This window comes from Chiloscyllium punctatum, chromosome 16 (assembly GCF_047496795.1).
Source record: "Chiloscyllium punctatum isolate Juve2018m chromosome 16, sChiPun1.3, whole genome shotgun sequence".
NCBI classification, from domain to species: Eukaryota; Metazoa; Chordata; class Chondrichthyes; order Orectolobiformes; family Hemiscylliidae; genus Chiloscyllium; species Chiloscyllium punctatum.
In genome coordinates this window covers 16,308,514-16,322,878 of record NC_092754.1, presented here as the reverse complement: position 1 = coordinate 16,322,878, position 14,365 = coordinate 16,308,514, and the positions used below count along the sequence as shown (strand labels likewise).

Sequence of the window (14,365 nt, the reverse complement as noted above, 5' to 3'; positions counted from 1 at the left end):
GTGAATCCCACAGTTACCTCTCAGTTTTTCTCTCTCTTGATTGTGCTCTCTCACCCTCATTTTTTTTTCTTCCCCATCCCAGCAAAGAAAGACTTTACAATTCATTAGATGTCTCTACTGTGTTTTTTTTTGTATCTAGAGTTCACCAAAGAGGATATGGCCAAGAGTTTACTGCACATGATCAGCAATGACATTGGCCAGCTGGCCTGCTTGTATGCCAAGCTTCACAACCTCAGCCGAGTATACTTTGGTGGTTTCTTTATCCGCGGCCACCCTGTTACCATGCACACCATTACCTACAGTATCAACTACTTTACAAAGGTAACAATTTAGGGATTGATGGGGGAAGGGGGGGGGTAGATGGTTGACAAGTGAGGTGCTAGAGGGTATGGAGTACTGTGTTCTATTGGATCTTTGATGGAGGTATCTAAACTATTTAATATAAGCTGTTGGCATGAATCTAGATGTCCTAACAATGTAGTAACAAATATGCAATTTATTAGTTTACCATTTATTTTTATCTTGCTTGATTGTTAGGGTGAAGTTCAGGCACTCTTTTTAAGACATGAAGGATACCTTGGTGCCATTGGGGCTTTTCTAAAGGGAGCAGAAGAGGACAGTAAGTGCCTGTTTTCAATGTATTACTCTTTTAGTTGAGGTAAAATCTGGAATTCTACACTCATCCCTCTGTTGTAGTTAAATCATAAGAACAGCAACAAACAATTCCATTCCTCGAATTTGTTCTGTCATGCAATTAAATTGGGACTGATTTCTGTTTAAAGTTAATTTACCCAGCTTGCTTTTGTAACTCTTAATACCATTATCTGACAAAAGGCTTTCAATTCCTTCCTAGCCTAAGCAACCTATTAGAGGGGAGATGCAATTTTCTATTTGCTTCATGTGAAGAATTGCTTCTTGGCATCCAACCTGAGTGGCCCTGCTCTAATTTAAGGCAATACCACCTTGTCTAAGCTGCTCCTACCAGACGAAATATTTTCCGTCCTATCTTATTGAGAATTGGTTAATTGACAGAAAGTAGACAATAGGAATAAATGGATCATTCACTGAGTGGCAAACTGTTCCAAGTGTTTTCTTATTCACTAGTAGAACATGGATACCGCTGGCTGACCAGCATTTAGTGCTTTTATCTAGTTGCCATTTAGAAGAAGGTACTGAACTGCTTTCTTGAAATGTTGCAGTCCACGTGCTGTAGGGAAACCCACAATGCCCTTAGGAGGGGGATTCGTAGATTTTGACCCAGTAGTAGTGAAGGAACAGTAACATATTTCCAAGTCTGAATAGTGAGTGGCTTGGAGGGAAACTTGCAGATGGTAGTGTTCCCATGTATCTGCTGCCCTTGAAATTCGAGATGCAAGTGGTTGTGGGTGTGGCAGGAGCTGTCTAAGGATCTTTGGTAAGTTTCTGTGGTGCATCTTGTAGAAAGTACACACTGTTGCTACTGAGTGTCAGTGGTGGATGGAGTGGATCCTTGTAGATATGCTGCCAATCAAGTGGGCTGCTTTATCCTGGATCATGTCAAGCTTCCTGATTGTTGTTGGAGCTGCACTCATCCAGGGAAGTGGGGAATATTCCATCACACTCCTGACTTATGCGTTGTAGGTGATGGACAGGCTTTGGGGTGTCAGGAAATGAGTTATTCTCTACAGTATTCCTACCCTTTAACCTGCCCTTGTAGCCATTGAATTTATATGGTGGTCCAGTTGATTTTCAAGTCAGTGTTAACCCCCAGGATGTTTGATCATGGTGGATTCAATGATAGCAACACCACCAAATGGCATGGGATAGTGGTTAGAATGTCTTTTATGGCATTTGTGTCGCTTGATTGTTACTTGCCATTTGTCAGCCCAAACCTGGATAGTGACCCGATCTTGTTGCGTTTGAACATGGATTTGCTTCAGTATCTGAGGAGTCCTGAATGGTGCTGAATATTATGCAGTCATCAATGAACATCCCTACTTCTGAACTTCTGCAACAGTCAGTGCTAGATTTCCAATTTTGCAAACCATATAAATAATTTTGTGCAGGAACCAAAATCTCCAAATTTGCTGATGACTCCAAACTGGGTGGGAATGTAAGTGTTGAAGAAGATGCAAGGCCATTGAAGGAGAAATGAACAGGCTGAATTAATGGATTTAAATGTGTCAGATTATATATAATGTGAATATGTGTGATGTTTTTCACTGTGGTAGAAAAGAAACAAAAGGTCGATGTTTTTTAAATGATGAGGGGTTGGAAAATGTGGGTGTCCAAAGGGCTCTGGGTGTCCTTGTCCATAAGTCAATAAAAGCTAACATGCAGGTAAAACAAATTAGAAAGTCAACTGATATGTTAGCATTCATTTCAAACTGATTTGAGTACAGTCTGTTCTGCTGTAACGCACCCTTCTTCAATGCGAATTGGCTATAATGTGATTGAAGAATTTAGTCCATTATTTGTAGAACACAAACTTTCCTTACCCATGATTCTATAACGTGATTCCGGTCCCATTGGTTTAAATGGTGCTGCTGTTATGCGATTTTCTTATAACGCGGAATTGCACAGAAACAGAACTATCATGTTATATCAGAACAGAGCGTACCTAAATAAAGGCGTCTTCCTACTATTGTATAGACCCTTGGTGAGACCACATCTGGAACATTGTATATAGTTTTGGTCTCCTTATCTAAGGAAGGGTCAAAAAGTGTGGCACTGGAAAAGCACAGTAGGTCAGACAGCATCTGAGGAGCAGGAGAATCGACATTTCGAGCATAAGCTCTTCATCGGGATAAACGTCAATTTTCCTGCTCCTCGAGTGCTGCCTGACCTGCTGTACTTTTCCAGCACCACAGTTTTCAACGCTGATCTCCAGTACTTGCAGTCATCACTTTCTCCTTACAGAAGGAAGGATATATTTGAATAGAGGGAATTCAATGGAGACTCACCAGATTAATCCTTAGCTTGGCAGGTTTGTGAAGGAAACTAGGTTTGTATTCTCTAGAGTTTTAAAGAATGAGAGGTTGTCTCATTGAAACAAATAAAAATCTTACAGGGTGAGTCAAGGTGGATGTGAGTACAATGTTTCCCCTAGCTGGTGACCCTAGAGTTGGGGTATGTAACCTTAGGTTATGAAGTATGCTGAATAAGACTGTGTTGAGGAAGAATTTCTTCGCTTTGGATGTTCAATCTTTGGAATTCACAACTCCAGTGGGTTGTGAAGGCTCAGTCATTGAGCATGTTCATTACAACAATCCATAAGTTCACAGATACTAATGATATTAAGGTACAGAGAAACTTCGATTATCTGAATGGCAATTATCCGAATTTCAGATTATCCAGACAAGATCTCAAGGTCCCGATGCTTGGGTGAACTATGTTATCCGAACATTCGATTATCCGAACAAAATATTCCCCGCCCGTGTTGCTCAGATAATCAGAGTTCCTCTGTACATAAAGAGAATGCAGAAAAGTGGCATTGATTTAGAAGTTAGGCCACAATTGCTTGAATGACAGGGCAAGCCTGATGGGCTGAATGGCCTACCTCTGTTTCTATCAGCACTGTGAATTTGTTTGTACATCTATAAGCACCTCATTTGCAGCACCCATGTGTTGCTGTGTTCAAAGGAATACAAGCCTGGGTTTGACGCCTGCTCTTATAATTTAGCTTTGATTGAAAACAAAATGAATTTGTTGATTGGCTGCACATCATTAGCAGTATCCTTGTTTTCTGAATCAGCAGTTCATTGGGTCAAACCAAGCAGCAAGACCTTGAACATGTAATTGAGACTGATACTACAGGCAGTAGTGGAAGAGGTTCCTAAAGTGCGTATTAGTTGATAGGAAACCTTTCTCAATTCACTGTCGTTCCTCCAAATTTTTCTCCTTTCCCAGAATTTCAACCATTTTGCTCCTAAATTGCACACTTTCAACCCTATCATCTTACTTTTCAGATCCGAACCAGTATAGCTGGGGAGAGAACTATGCTGGCAGTTCAGGCTTAATGAACAGTTCTCCTGATGTGCATCCATTGCAGCGAACACGAAGTGGAACGGTATGCATATGTAATGAGAATCATGTATTCTTTGAACCAAGTGAGTTATATAAAACCTAGTACATTCAAAACATTTAGCTAGTGTAATGAACAATTACCAGCATGACCTTTTTAAGTAGTTCCAGTTTAAGTAGACAGTGTTGCTGTAGAAGCAGGGAGTTAAGTTGGCATTTGGTGTTCTTGTCTCGTGTAACAAAACAAATCATGGCTGGCATTTCAAAGTTTGTGTTATTTGTTTCAAACGATGTGCAAAAAACCTTGTTTATAATGCTTTCTAATGTAGCACTTTGTGGGAGAGATATTGAACACTCAGCTTGTATTGTACAAATGCTAACTGGAGGGTCATCCTGATCCTGGAGAGGTGCAGGACCCTCCTTTCACAGGAAAGCCCCTTTCCATCGAGTTCTGGTTTGTATTGCATTTGGCCGAGACCCTGGATTCTGGGTACCTTTACAGCACAGTAGTAAGGAACAGTGTAAATGAGCCTTAAAACTTCCATGAATTTGGCTTGATTATGAGTTCACTAATGCACAGGCTATTACAGCAGTTTGAGTTGTTCTGCAAATCTTTATTTTCCGGAAGTTTTCTTTTTAATCCCACGATGCCATGAAGGGAATGAAAAAGGGTCTGTTCCTGAAACCAGCAGATGACTCTTCAATGTCTGCCCCCTCCCTAACTCCCTCATCTCACCACCCCCACATATTGCACCATGTTTTGAAAATTCACTATTTATTCCAGAAGATTCTGAAACATCCTTGTTTATAGTGGTTTTTGAAACTTCATGCTAATTTTTACTTTAATGTGAACATGTATAGAATGTTTGAAACTCAGATATTAGTCTGTACAAAGGTTCTTTCCAGTACTACTTTTGCATTTCCAGAATCAATTGAGGAACTCTAGTCAATAATTGTCATTGAAATTTGCTTTTGCATAACTGTCTATGCTACTTTGAGCCTGTCTTGTATGAAACCATGGTACTTTCACATCAGATTGTGTCACAGGTAGCTACTATTTGTTACAGGATATGTCAAGTCACATGGTCTATATAGGAGAATATTGTTTTCCTGACAGAATATTGTCCATGTTTAAGTTTTTTGTTAGGCTATCATTGACCTACACTTGACTGCTGTTAAAGTAGGAAGGTTTTTGTGTTTTGAATTAGGGTGATAAAAAAACCTGTTAAAGCCTTGAGATATTTTTTACTTGCAGAGTATTGTCCACTTCATTCCCTGTAATGTCAAGCAATAAGATTTAAGATACCTGAATTTCTTGAAGGGTTGTGGTGATGTGCAGAGAAGGAGGCATTTCTTCTCTTCAGTGGTTGAGATCTAGCTTGCATGGGGTTGTGGGGGGTATTTTCTTATTTGGCTTATTTTGCACTTTTAAGTTCTAACCTGCATCTTTCATTCCTTCCTGGTTTCTTCCACCTTATGTTACTCCTGCTACAGTTTTCAGTAAGTGACCATTTTCGTTTCTTTCCCTTTGCTTTGTTGCATTACCTTTTCAGAGTAATTCTCATCCTGTTGAAAGAAGGAACAGAAAAGAATTGGCAAATACCTTGAACAGTTGGCATTGCAGCTATGCAGGTTGAATGGCCATGCACGCTGTTACCTTGCTTTCCCTTTCTCTCTAGTGCAGGATAGAAAGGAGTGCATTTGATTACAACCACTCCACTGTTTACAGATCCTTGGGAGGGTTGAGAGAAATCCCAGCAGGATAAATTCCTACGAAACCTGTCCGTATTCCATGCTGTATTTTTGCATCAGTTCGAATTACTCTAACAGGCATGCTGAATTTTATCCCATAATTTTTATTTTAGTATTTCCAAAAGTGTGAGTTGGAAGTATATTGATAGCACTTGTAAACAAATGATAAAATGGAATACAGTTATTTCAGTGCCTTGTGGTAAAAAGCAAGAAATGTAAGGACTTCCAAGGACAGTGCTGCCATGATTAAAAAGCCTCCAAAGTGTTTGGGTTACAGGGCCACCTACGCTGGCTCGTGTTTATAGTTTTAATTGTGATTGAATTGTAGACATATAGCGCAGCAGGATCCTTTCTGTCCATTGAGTTTATGGCAACTCTTTAATGAACTTTCCATTAGTTCCATTCCCCTACTATTTCTCTGCTTTCCAGTAAATGTTTCTTGTTGATATATTTATTTGGTTCCCTTTTAAATTTTATCAAATTTGCTTTTCAGAAGGTACCTTCCAGATCATAATTTCCTACGTAATTTTCCTTTTCTCTCATGTTACTCCTGGTTTATGTTCTTACCTTAAATATTTGCCCTCTGCTTGCCAACCGATCTTCTGCTGGAGACAGTTTCCTTTTATTTTCTATATCAGAACTCTTTTAAAATGTTGAATGTCTCCATCAAGTGCCCCTTCCCTTTTAACCTTTGCTGCTGTAAAGAGAATAACTTGGGTTTCTCTTGTCTCTCCATATAACTGAAGTCTTTAATCCTGAAGTAATGTTGCATCCTGTAAAAGCTTTCTACATCCTTGCTAAAGTTTTGATATCCTTCCTGAAGTGTGGTGCCCAGAATAAAATCATTACATGGAAGAGCAGAAGTAGGCCATTCAGCCCATTCAGTCTGTTCCTCCGTTCAGTGAGATCTTGGTTATCTGAGAATTTGGCCATTGTACTCAAGTAGGGCCTAACCAAGGATTCTTTTCCTTTTTAACAACCTCTGAATTTGTTGCACCAGCAAGATGCACCTCCTGTGTTCCTGTACATCGTACCACTTAATTTGTACTGATTCTTGCTCTTCATATCAAAATGAAACGTGCCACATTTTTCTCTTGGTTAAATTTGACCTGCCATGTGGTCTGCAGATTTCACCAATTGTCTATGACCTTCTGAAGCCTATTAACTATCCTCATGGTTTACAACATGTTTTGCACTATCTGCAAACTTAGTCTACAACTTTTCCACATTTGCATTAATGACCTGGACTTAGATGAAAAAGAGCAGTGCTCTTAATACCAATGCCTGTAGCACACCACCACACATTTCCCTTCAGCCTCTCAAATGATTATTCATCACTCTACATTATGTCCTTCAGCTAAGTTTATATACACACAATTGACGTCCAAAAGTCATAAGCTTCATCAGCCATTCCTCCATGATCCATTAATTGTATTGTTAAATTAATTCAACATTTCTTTAATTCTTTAATCAAAGGAATGTCATTTTGTTTTAACAAGTTCATGCTGGGTTTCATTTATTAATACATTTATACCAAGCTGTAATGAATTTTGACCTGATAAATGGCTAGGTAACAGAAAACGAAAGAAACTTTGCACAGATAAACATCAACAGCCAATGAGAGTTCCAGTACTCACTCTACCAATATTTGTACATTTTTGAGGTATTACAATAGATGTCTAATGAGAAATAAACATGTTACTTCATGCAGTAAATTCAAGGTTTGGTTCTTTGGTAGTTTGACATGTTGGAGATGGACAGACTGGAACGGCAGCTAGTGAACCTTCCACTCCTCCTTGACGCCTCCTCATATGTCCCAGATACAGTTGATCTTACAGAAGATGCAATGGCAAGGGAGTATTGGCTGAGCTGCTTCGAGGATGCTTTAGATGGTGTAAGTATTTTGTTTAAATAGAATTTATATTTGACCCACCTGATCTGTGCTGGCATTTGTTCTTCACGAGTGCCTTGACATTTTACTTCTTCCTTTAACCCAATCAAAGCTATTTCTGGTTCTTCGTGTGCTTCACCTTAAATGTAGCTGCGCTGTTTGCCTCAACCTCTAGGTGAAGCTGCTGTGCGATCTCCTTTGTAGCTATCTGGAAATATTGATTTATGCCCCCTTCTACCCCTTGGTTTATTTTAAATAAACTGCACTTCCCTATTTTGCCTGGGATGTTCCTTCCTGTTAGGGTTCATTTCCACAGGCGTTGACTGCTTAGTATAAGCAGAGAGTGTGGTGCTGGAAAAGCACAGCAGGTCAGGCAGCATCAGAGGAGCAGGAGAATCGACCAATAGGAATGAAGGGCTTATGCCCGAAATGTTGAATCTCCTCCCCTCCAATGCTGTCTGACCTGCTGTGCTTTTCTAACACCCACACTTGACCGTGATCTGCATCTGTTGTCCTCGCTTTCTCCCAGCTTAGTATAAGCAGGCGTTTGCCTTGTGTAATATTCAAAAAGAAGTGTTGGGCTGTTTTATCATGTTTACCAAACTGAAGTATGATCTTAAATTCTGTTGAGATCCATGCTGCACTTGCAAGAAGCTTTCCTGGGTAATAGTCAGTGACAGAAATCCTGACTTTTTCCATTTCCTATGGCATTGGTCTTCAGCAAGTCGCACCAACTGTAATCACTTAAATAAGGAATTGAGGCCGGCAATGTCAGTATAGGTTTCTATTGTTTGGTACACGCACCCACTGAGCCACTCAATTTTAAGTTTTAATGGTAAATTTGGATATTGCTGCTGTTCCGTTGCCAGTTCCCTTGGTGGATAGGACTTGTATCTCCAAGTCATTAGATTGCAGTTTAACTTCCACGTCATCAATTTGAACACGTAATCTAGGTTGACTCATTAGTGCAATATTGAGGGTTATCTGCTCTGTCAGAGATACTATCTTTACGATAAGATGTTTAAACCAAAGCCTCTCCACTGGTCCTTAAAAATCTGGTGGCACATTGCAAATGAATGTAAGTTAGATTTCCTCAGAATTCTGGCCAAACTTTGTTCCTCAATGAAAATGTAAAATCTGGTTATTTGGTCATTTAATCAATTGCTGTTCATGGGATAACTTGTAATCTCTGAGTAAAACTTTCTAGTTAATTTCTGGTAAATAAAACCTCCATATTCTATCTTCAAAATGGTGGCAGACACACATTGTAGTCAGTTCCTCTTCCCTCACCATCCTATACACATTGAGCTACTGCTTGTCTGCCATACACAATGAAGCATTTGGAAGGTTCTTAGTTTCAATCCTTGTGTCATATTAGTACATTGCAACTACAGGTGACCATCAATAGCTTAGGCCAGTGCTCCCAAGCTGTTATTTGGAGAGAATTTATATTCTTCTATTTTAAATTTGAGCTCAGCATTCTTTCGAAACAGGAAGTCTGAAAGGCTTGGTCTTTTATATTTTGGATGGATGTAAAAGACATGCCTGAGGTCTGTTCAATTTTTTGAAAACTTTACAGATCCTTTACCAAGGGCGATGTAGCTACCAATTGTAATCAGTACCTTTGCTGATTCCCCGATTAACTGCTTTATAAATGTTTCATCACTAGTTTTAGTTGAATAAAAATATTTTTATTACTGTTTTATAATGCTTTGTCGCTATTTTATGTCTGAGCTTTATACTTTTATCTGGTTCACAAGCTAGAGGTTAGGCATTCTAAAATTATTTTGAAATCCAGAAATGGCTAGGACTTGTGTTTGGTTTTGAGAGCTTACAGTCACTAGGTTTGTTGCAACATGTTTTTGTATGAGCCATAGTGCAGTTGTCATGCTTTTTATATGCTTTGCCACTTTTATTCTGTAAAATAACATTGCTGAATAAGCCATTATGAAAGTGATAAATCTTGAATTCCAGATGTACAAAATCTGAGTACATTTGAAGTTGGATCATTTGGATTAATATAACACTTAAATGTAGTAAAATGGCAAGATGCTTCACATGAGAGTTTAATCATGGAAAAGGCTTCAAACCAAGTAACTTGCATACTGGGCTGCTAATCGTTTGTTAAAGTATTAAGTTTAAGGAGCAACTTAAACATGGGCAGAGAGAATGGCACATAGGTTTAGAGAGAGAATTTCAGGTCCTGGGGAAGATTTCAGTAACTTCAAAGTAATTTGAAGTAAAATCCAAGGCTCTGTAGAACCAATAAAAGTCATTGCCTTATCTCGACTAGTACTGCCAACTTGAGATTACCTGCTCATTTGTGTCATTCACTACATTCAAGTTGGCTGCCATGTTGGTCTATATATGAAGTGTCTACACATCAAAAGTAATTTAATGATCATGAAGCAATTTGGATTGTACGATAATGCGCAATATAAATTCTTTATTTGTATCTCTCATGTGCTCTCTCACTCTCCTGGTATGTTGTACTATGACACCTGTGTCGAGAATGTAGTGCTGGAAAAGCACAGCAAGTCAGGCAGCATCTGAGGAGCAGGAGAATCGACATTTTGGGCAGAAACCCTTCATCAGCAATGAGGCGGTACAGCCTATTGAAAGCTGTTAAATCACTGCCGTCTTCCAGCTCTCATGAGAGGATAATTGACCTGCTTCATTACTTCCTTTCCCCGATGCCTTGGGGATCTCAGATATAGATGCCTTAGGGATCTCAGATATGGATGGCTCTGGTCCTCTGCTTTTCTATTGGGTGATGAGAGGAGAGTGAAGTGGAGGACCCGAGCTGTCCATATTTGAGAACCCCAAGGCATCAAGGGGAAAAGAGGCAATGGAGCAGGTCAGTTATCCTTTCATGAGAACTGGAAGAAGTCAGTGATTTAACAGTTTTCAACAGACTATACAACCTCATTCCTGATGAAGGGCTTCGGCCCAAAACGTCAACTCTCCTGCTCCTCGGATGCTGCTTGACTGCTGTGTGTTTCCAGCATCTCACTCTCAAATCTGATTTCTAGCATCTGCAGTCCTCACTTCCTCCGTATTATGACACCCTTTTAGATCAGCTAACAGAATCTGCTTTGGTATGAATCCATATTTTTCTATTTTTCATCTCAGGTAGTAAAGCGAGCAGTTGCTAGCCAACCACAATCACTGGATGCTGCAGAGCGAGCAGAGAAATTCCGGCAGAAATACAGGCACAAACTTCAGACGTTGAGACACCAACCATTGTGAGTTTTGACCAAGTCCAGTTTCTAAGTGGATTCAAAGTAATTCTAGATTGATGTACAAAGTTCACAATTCTGTAATGTTGCTCAGTGTTGAAAACATCTCCCCTTCCAAGCATCTGGGTCATGTTGCTTTAATACATGTAAATGTTTGGCTTTATGACTAATCAGATATTGAGACATCACTAATGGTTCACATTGAGCTGGAACCTTCTATCACAAGAAGTAGTTGAGACGATTCCAGATGTATGTAAATAGAAGCAAGTAGTTAAGAGAGAAAGATGCGAAAGGATATTCTGATGAGATTAGAGGAAGTAAGATAGGAGGAAACTTAAGCTGAGAATAAATTTCAGTATGGACCAGACCAGATGGGCCAAATAGCCTGTTTCTGGATGATAAATTCTTTGTAATCCAGTGAAATAGTGAGGCAATCTTGCCACTTTCGTGTGTCTATTCTTGGATACTGTGTCCAGTTCTGTTTGCCACAGTGCAAATAAGATATTTTAGTCATTAAAAAGATACAAAAGAGAGCAGTCAGGATGATTGAAGGAATGAAGGGATTTGATTATGAGGAATGATATGTAAATTGTGCATGTCCCCACTGGCAATGAGAAGGTTGAGAAGTTGATCTGTTTGCTTTCAGGAATAGATAATGCTGGCCATTACCAGTTGCTTCACCGTATCCAGAGCAATAGCACCAGAGGATACAGCCTACACTCGAAAGGCATTAAATTCAGAACTAATCTGCAGAAGCATTATTTCATCAAGTGAATGGTAAATCATTGGTAGTGTTCAGAGGAAAACAGCCGAGGAAGATGGTTGTAATTGATTCAAGTTGCAAATTAGATTGATTTCTTTCAGGAAATAGTATATTTTATTATGTACTGCGTAAACAATTTTTGGTGTTTGAACTATGTATGGGTGAAACAGGTAACTTTGGGTCTGTGGCTTTGAAGGCTCTTCTCCATTGGGGTGTGGCATTCCTTGTCTCATGTCTGAATCTGTTGTAGATTTATTATAGAGATTAATTGCCATGACTGCTTAGCAAATCCATTAGTTTTATATCACTTGACTGTCAGGATGGTAGAGGGTAGACTCAAATGATTTTTTTTTAAGTCGAGCAGTTCCTATATTTACTATCATTAAGTGGTTATAGAAGTCTTGTGGCCAATCAGGATAGCTATTATTGAAAAGCATAACTCATTGCTGCCGAAGAGATAGAGAAATATTTAAACAAAAATCCTTAAAGTGGGAAATCTTCATTTTCCAGTGACAATTTTATACTTTAAAATGCATTATTTAAATAAACCTATTTTTTGATGCATCCAAAGTGGGGAAACCTTCCAATGCATGACAGAAATGGCTGGAGGAGCCTGGGGAATGAATGTCAACAGGCTATGTAACATGGAAGGCATTAATGCTAAATCTGATCTATTATTGCACACCCTTCGCATTTACACCTTCTACTGGACATAGCAGCAAGGTGCAGTAACCTTGGGCAGCATTATGATTGCTTTTTTAAAAAAAAGATTCTTGTACACCTTTTGGCTATCCTGGTATATCCTGAAAATGTTTCTTCACTTCCGTTTTTCTCTCAGTGCGTACGGATCCCTAACAGTCAGAAGCTTGTTGGACACACGGGAGCACTGTCTGAATGAATTCAACTTTCCAGATCCTTACTCAAAAGTAGGCACACCTGCTTTCCTTACTTTTCCTCAAAAAAAAGTACCAGTAATTTGGTTTAGAAGAAAAAGTTTTCGCCAAATGTGTTTGATCCTTGTGTTGCTTTGATCATGGAAAATTGGGGCCTGTGATGTTGAAAGTATACTTGGGGATTAAATAGCCCCTGAAATATTTCAAGTTTATTATGGTGATAAACTGCAACCAGGGGACAATGTTGAGAAAAGTACTTTATGACATTATTTGCACTCAGCTCACCAAAGTTAGCCTTTTCTTAAAAGAAGACCACTAAGATAAAAGAACAAACACACTTTTGCATATATAACAGTGTGCGCTTTTTGATAAATTATAAGTGATATGTCAGTATTTGGCACAGTGGTTTTCTGTCTCCTTGCCTGTTCCAATCCCTGACAGTCCAGCCTTCCGAAGAATAAAACCCAAAAGCTTCTACGTACACAACTTCTCTCTTCCCTTCTCCTGGGATTGTGAGCATATCCAACCCTGCAATCCGACTGTTATGTCCGTCAAAATCATGAGAAATAATTTTCAAATTCCTGGATGCATCAAGGTTAAAGTTGAATACAGAATTGGCGATACAAGGTGTAGTAACACGGAGATAATAAAAACAAACCGAAAGTAAATTAATAATTCAAATTCAAATGCAGTGGATGTGGAACAATCGCAAATACCATCAAAGGAAAGACCTTGGCTCTGACAAAATGGTTATAAAGGATGGCAGAGATGAATGGTGGATTTTTTTTAATCTACTTGCCTGACTTGGGGAATAACCAGTGCATGTAGGATCTGATTAAATTGCTTGATTTTACGCCTCCCTGCACCCCCCCCCCCCCAAAATATCCCTTGACAATATTACAGTTTAACATTGTTACATGTATTTAAAACAACCTGTCAGATTGAAACTTAAACATTCATTCAATCAGTGTTATTGTCTCTAGAGTCTAAGCAGTTGTAGAATCTTGTATAAAACAGTAGTGTTAATTGCAGCCTTGTGTGCACCTTTGGCAGATGGAACTTTCATTTTAATGTGTTCTTCAAAAATGTCTTGAAAATTACTCAAGGTGAATGACGTTGAAATCAAATGTGTTGGGTCCATGGAGGGCCAACTGGTTCCAAGACACTGGTGCTTTACGATTAATATGTATTAATGTCACCATGTCAGCTAATGAATTGGAGATGTATTGGAACTTGTGGCAGAGTGTGCAGAAAGCATTCTGTTTTGCAACAAGTTAGGCCTTTTATTCAACAATCAGCTAAGTAGTGCATTGCATCAAACAATCTGCGGAGTCTGTTTAATGAGTCTGTACACACTACAGCAATGACTCTCAATGATATCAAGATTAATTCTGCAGCAACAGGCGGTGAGCAGAAGATAGTTAGATAAAAATCGTAAGTGTAAAATCAATCCCATGGATATTGATGGGGAGTTATCCAATCATCCCCATTCTGACTTGGAATATGATGTCTCTTTGAGGCCCTAGTATAACTAACACTTTTATTCAGTCACCTTATATTTTATTTGACCCAATCTGAATCTTAACTGGAACTAGAGATACATTTCTTCCCTATCAACAGTTGTTGTTTGGATCCAGTTAATGTGGAGACAGCTTCAATTTATTTTTTCCAGGTTTGAGCTTTAAAGGATTCAGCAAGTTAGTGTTCTTCCACAGGATAAAATAGTCACCTTAAGTTGGGGTTCAAATTCCACTTCAGTTGCTTGACCACCTAACCAGTGCTGACACTTAAGTGCAGAATGGAAAAAGTGACATCTTTAATTGAG

At 39.1% G+C, this 14,365-nt stretch overlaps 1 protein-coding gene across 7 annotated transcripts in view; it reads left to right on the top strand.

Annotated features, from left to right (window-relative positions):
* The window catches only part of pank4 (pantothenate kinase 4 (inactive)), a 69,059-nt gene that overhangs the window by 26,970 nt on the left and 27,724 nt on the right, over positions 1 to 14,365 (top strand). For all 7 annotated transcript variants that reach the window (XR_011962691.1, XR_011962690.1, XM_072586300.1 and 4 more), the window contains 6 exons: positions 140 to 321; positions 538 to 619; positions 3,948 to 4,048; positions 7,493 to 7,648; positions 10,778 to 10,890; positions 12,486 to 12,573. Coding sequence is in view for 5 of the 7 variants with exons in the window: in XM_072586300.1 (XP_072442401.1) it covers positions 140 to 321; positions 538 to 619; positions 3,948 to 4,048; positions 7,493 to 7,648; positions 10,778 to 10,890; positions 12,486 to 12,573 (722 nt within the window). In the remaining 2 variants the exon portion in view is untranslated. The remainder of the gene's footprint in view (positions 1 to 139; positions 322 to 537; positions 620 to 3,947; positions 4,049 to 7,492; positions 7,649 to 10,777; positions 10,891 to 12,485; positions 12,574 to 14,365) is intronic.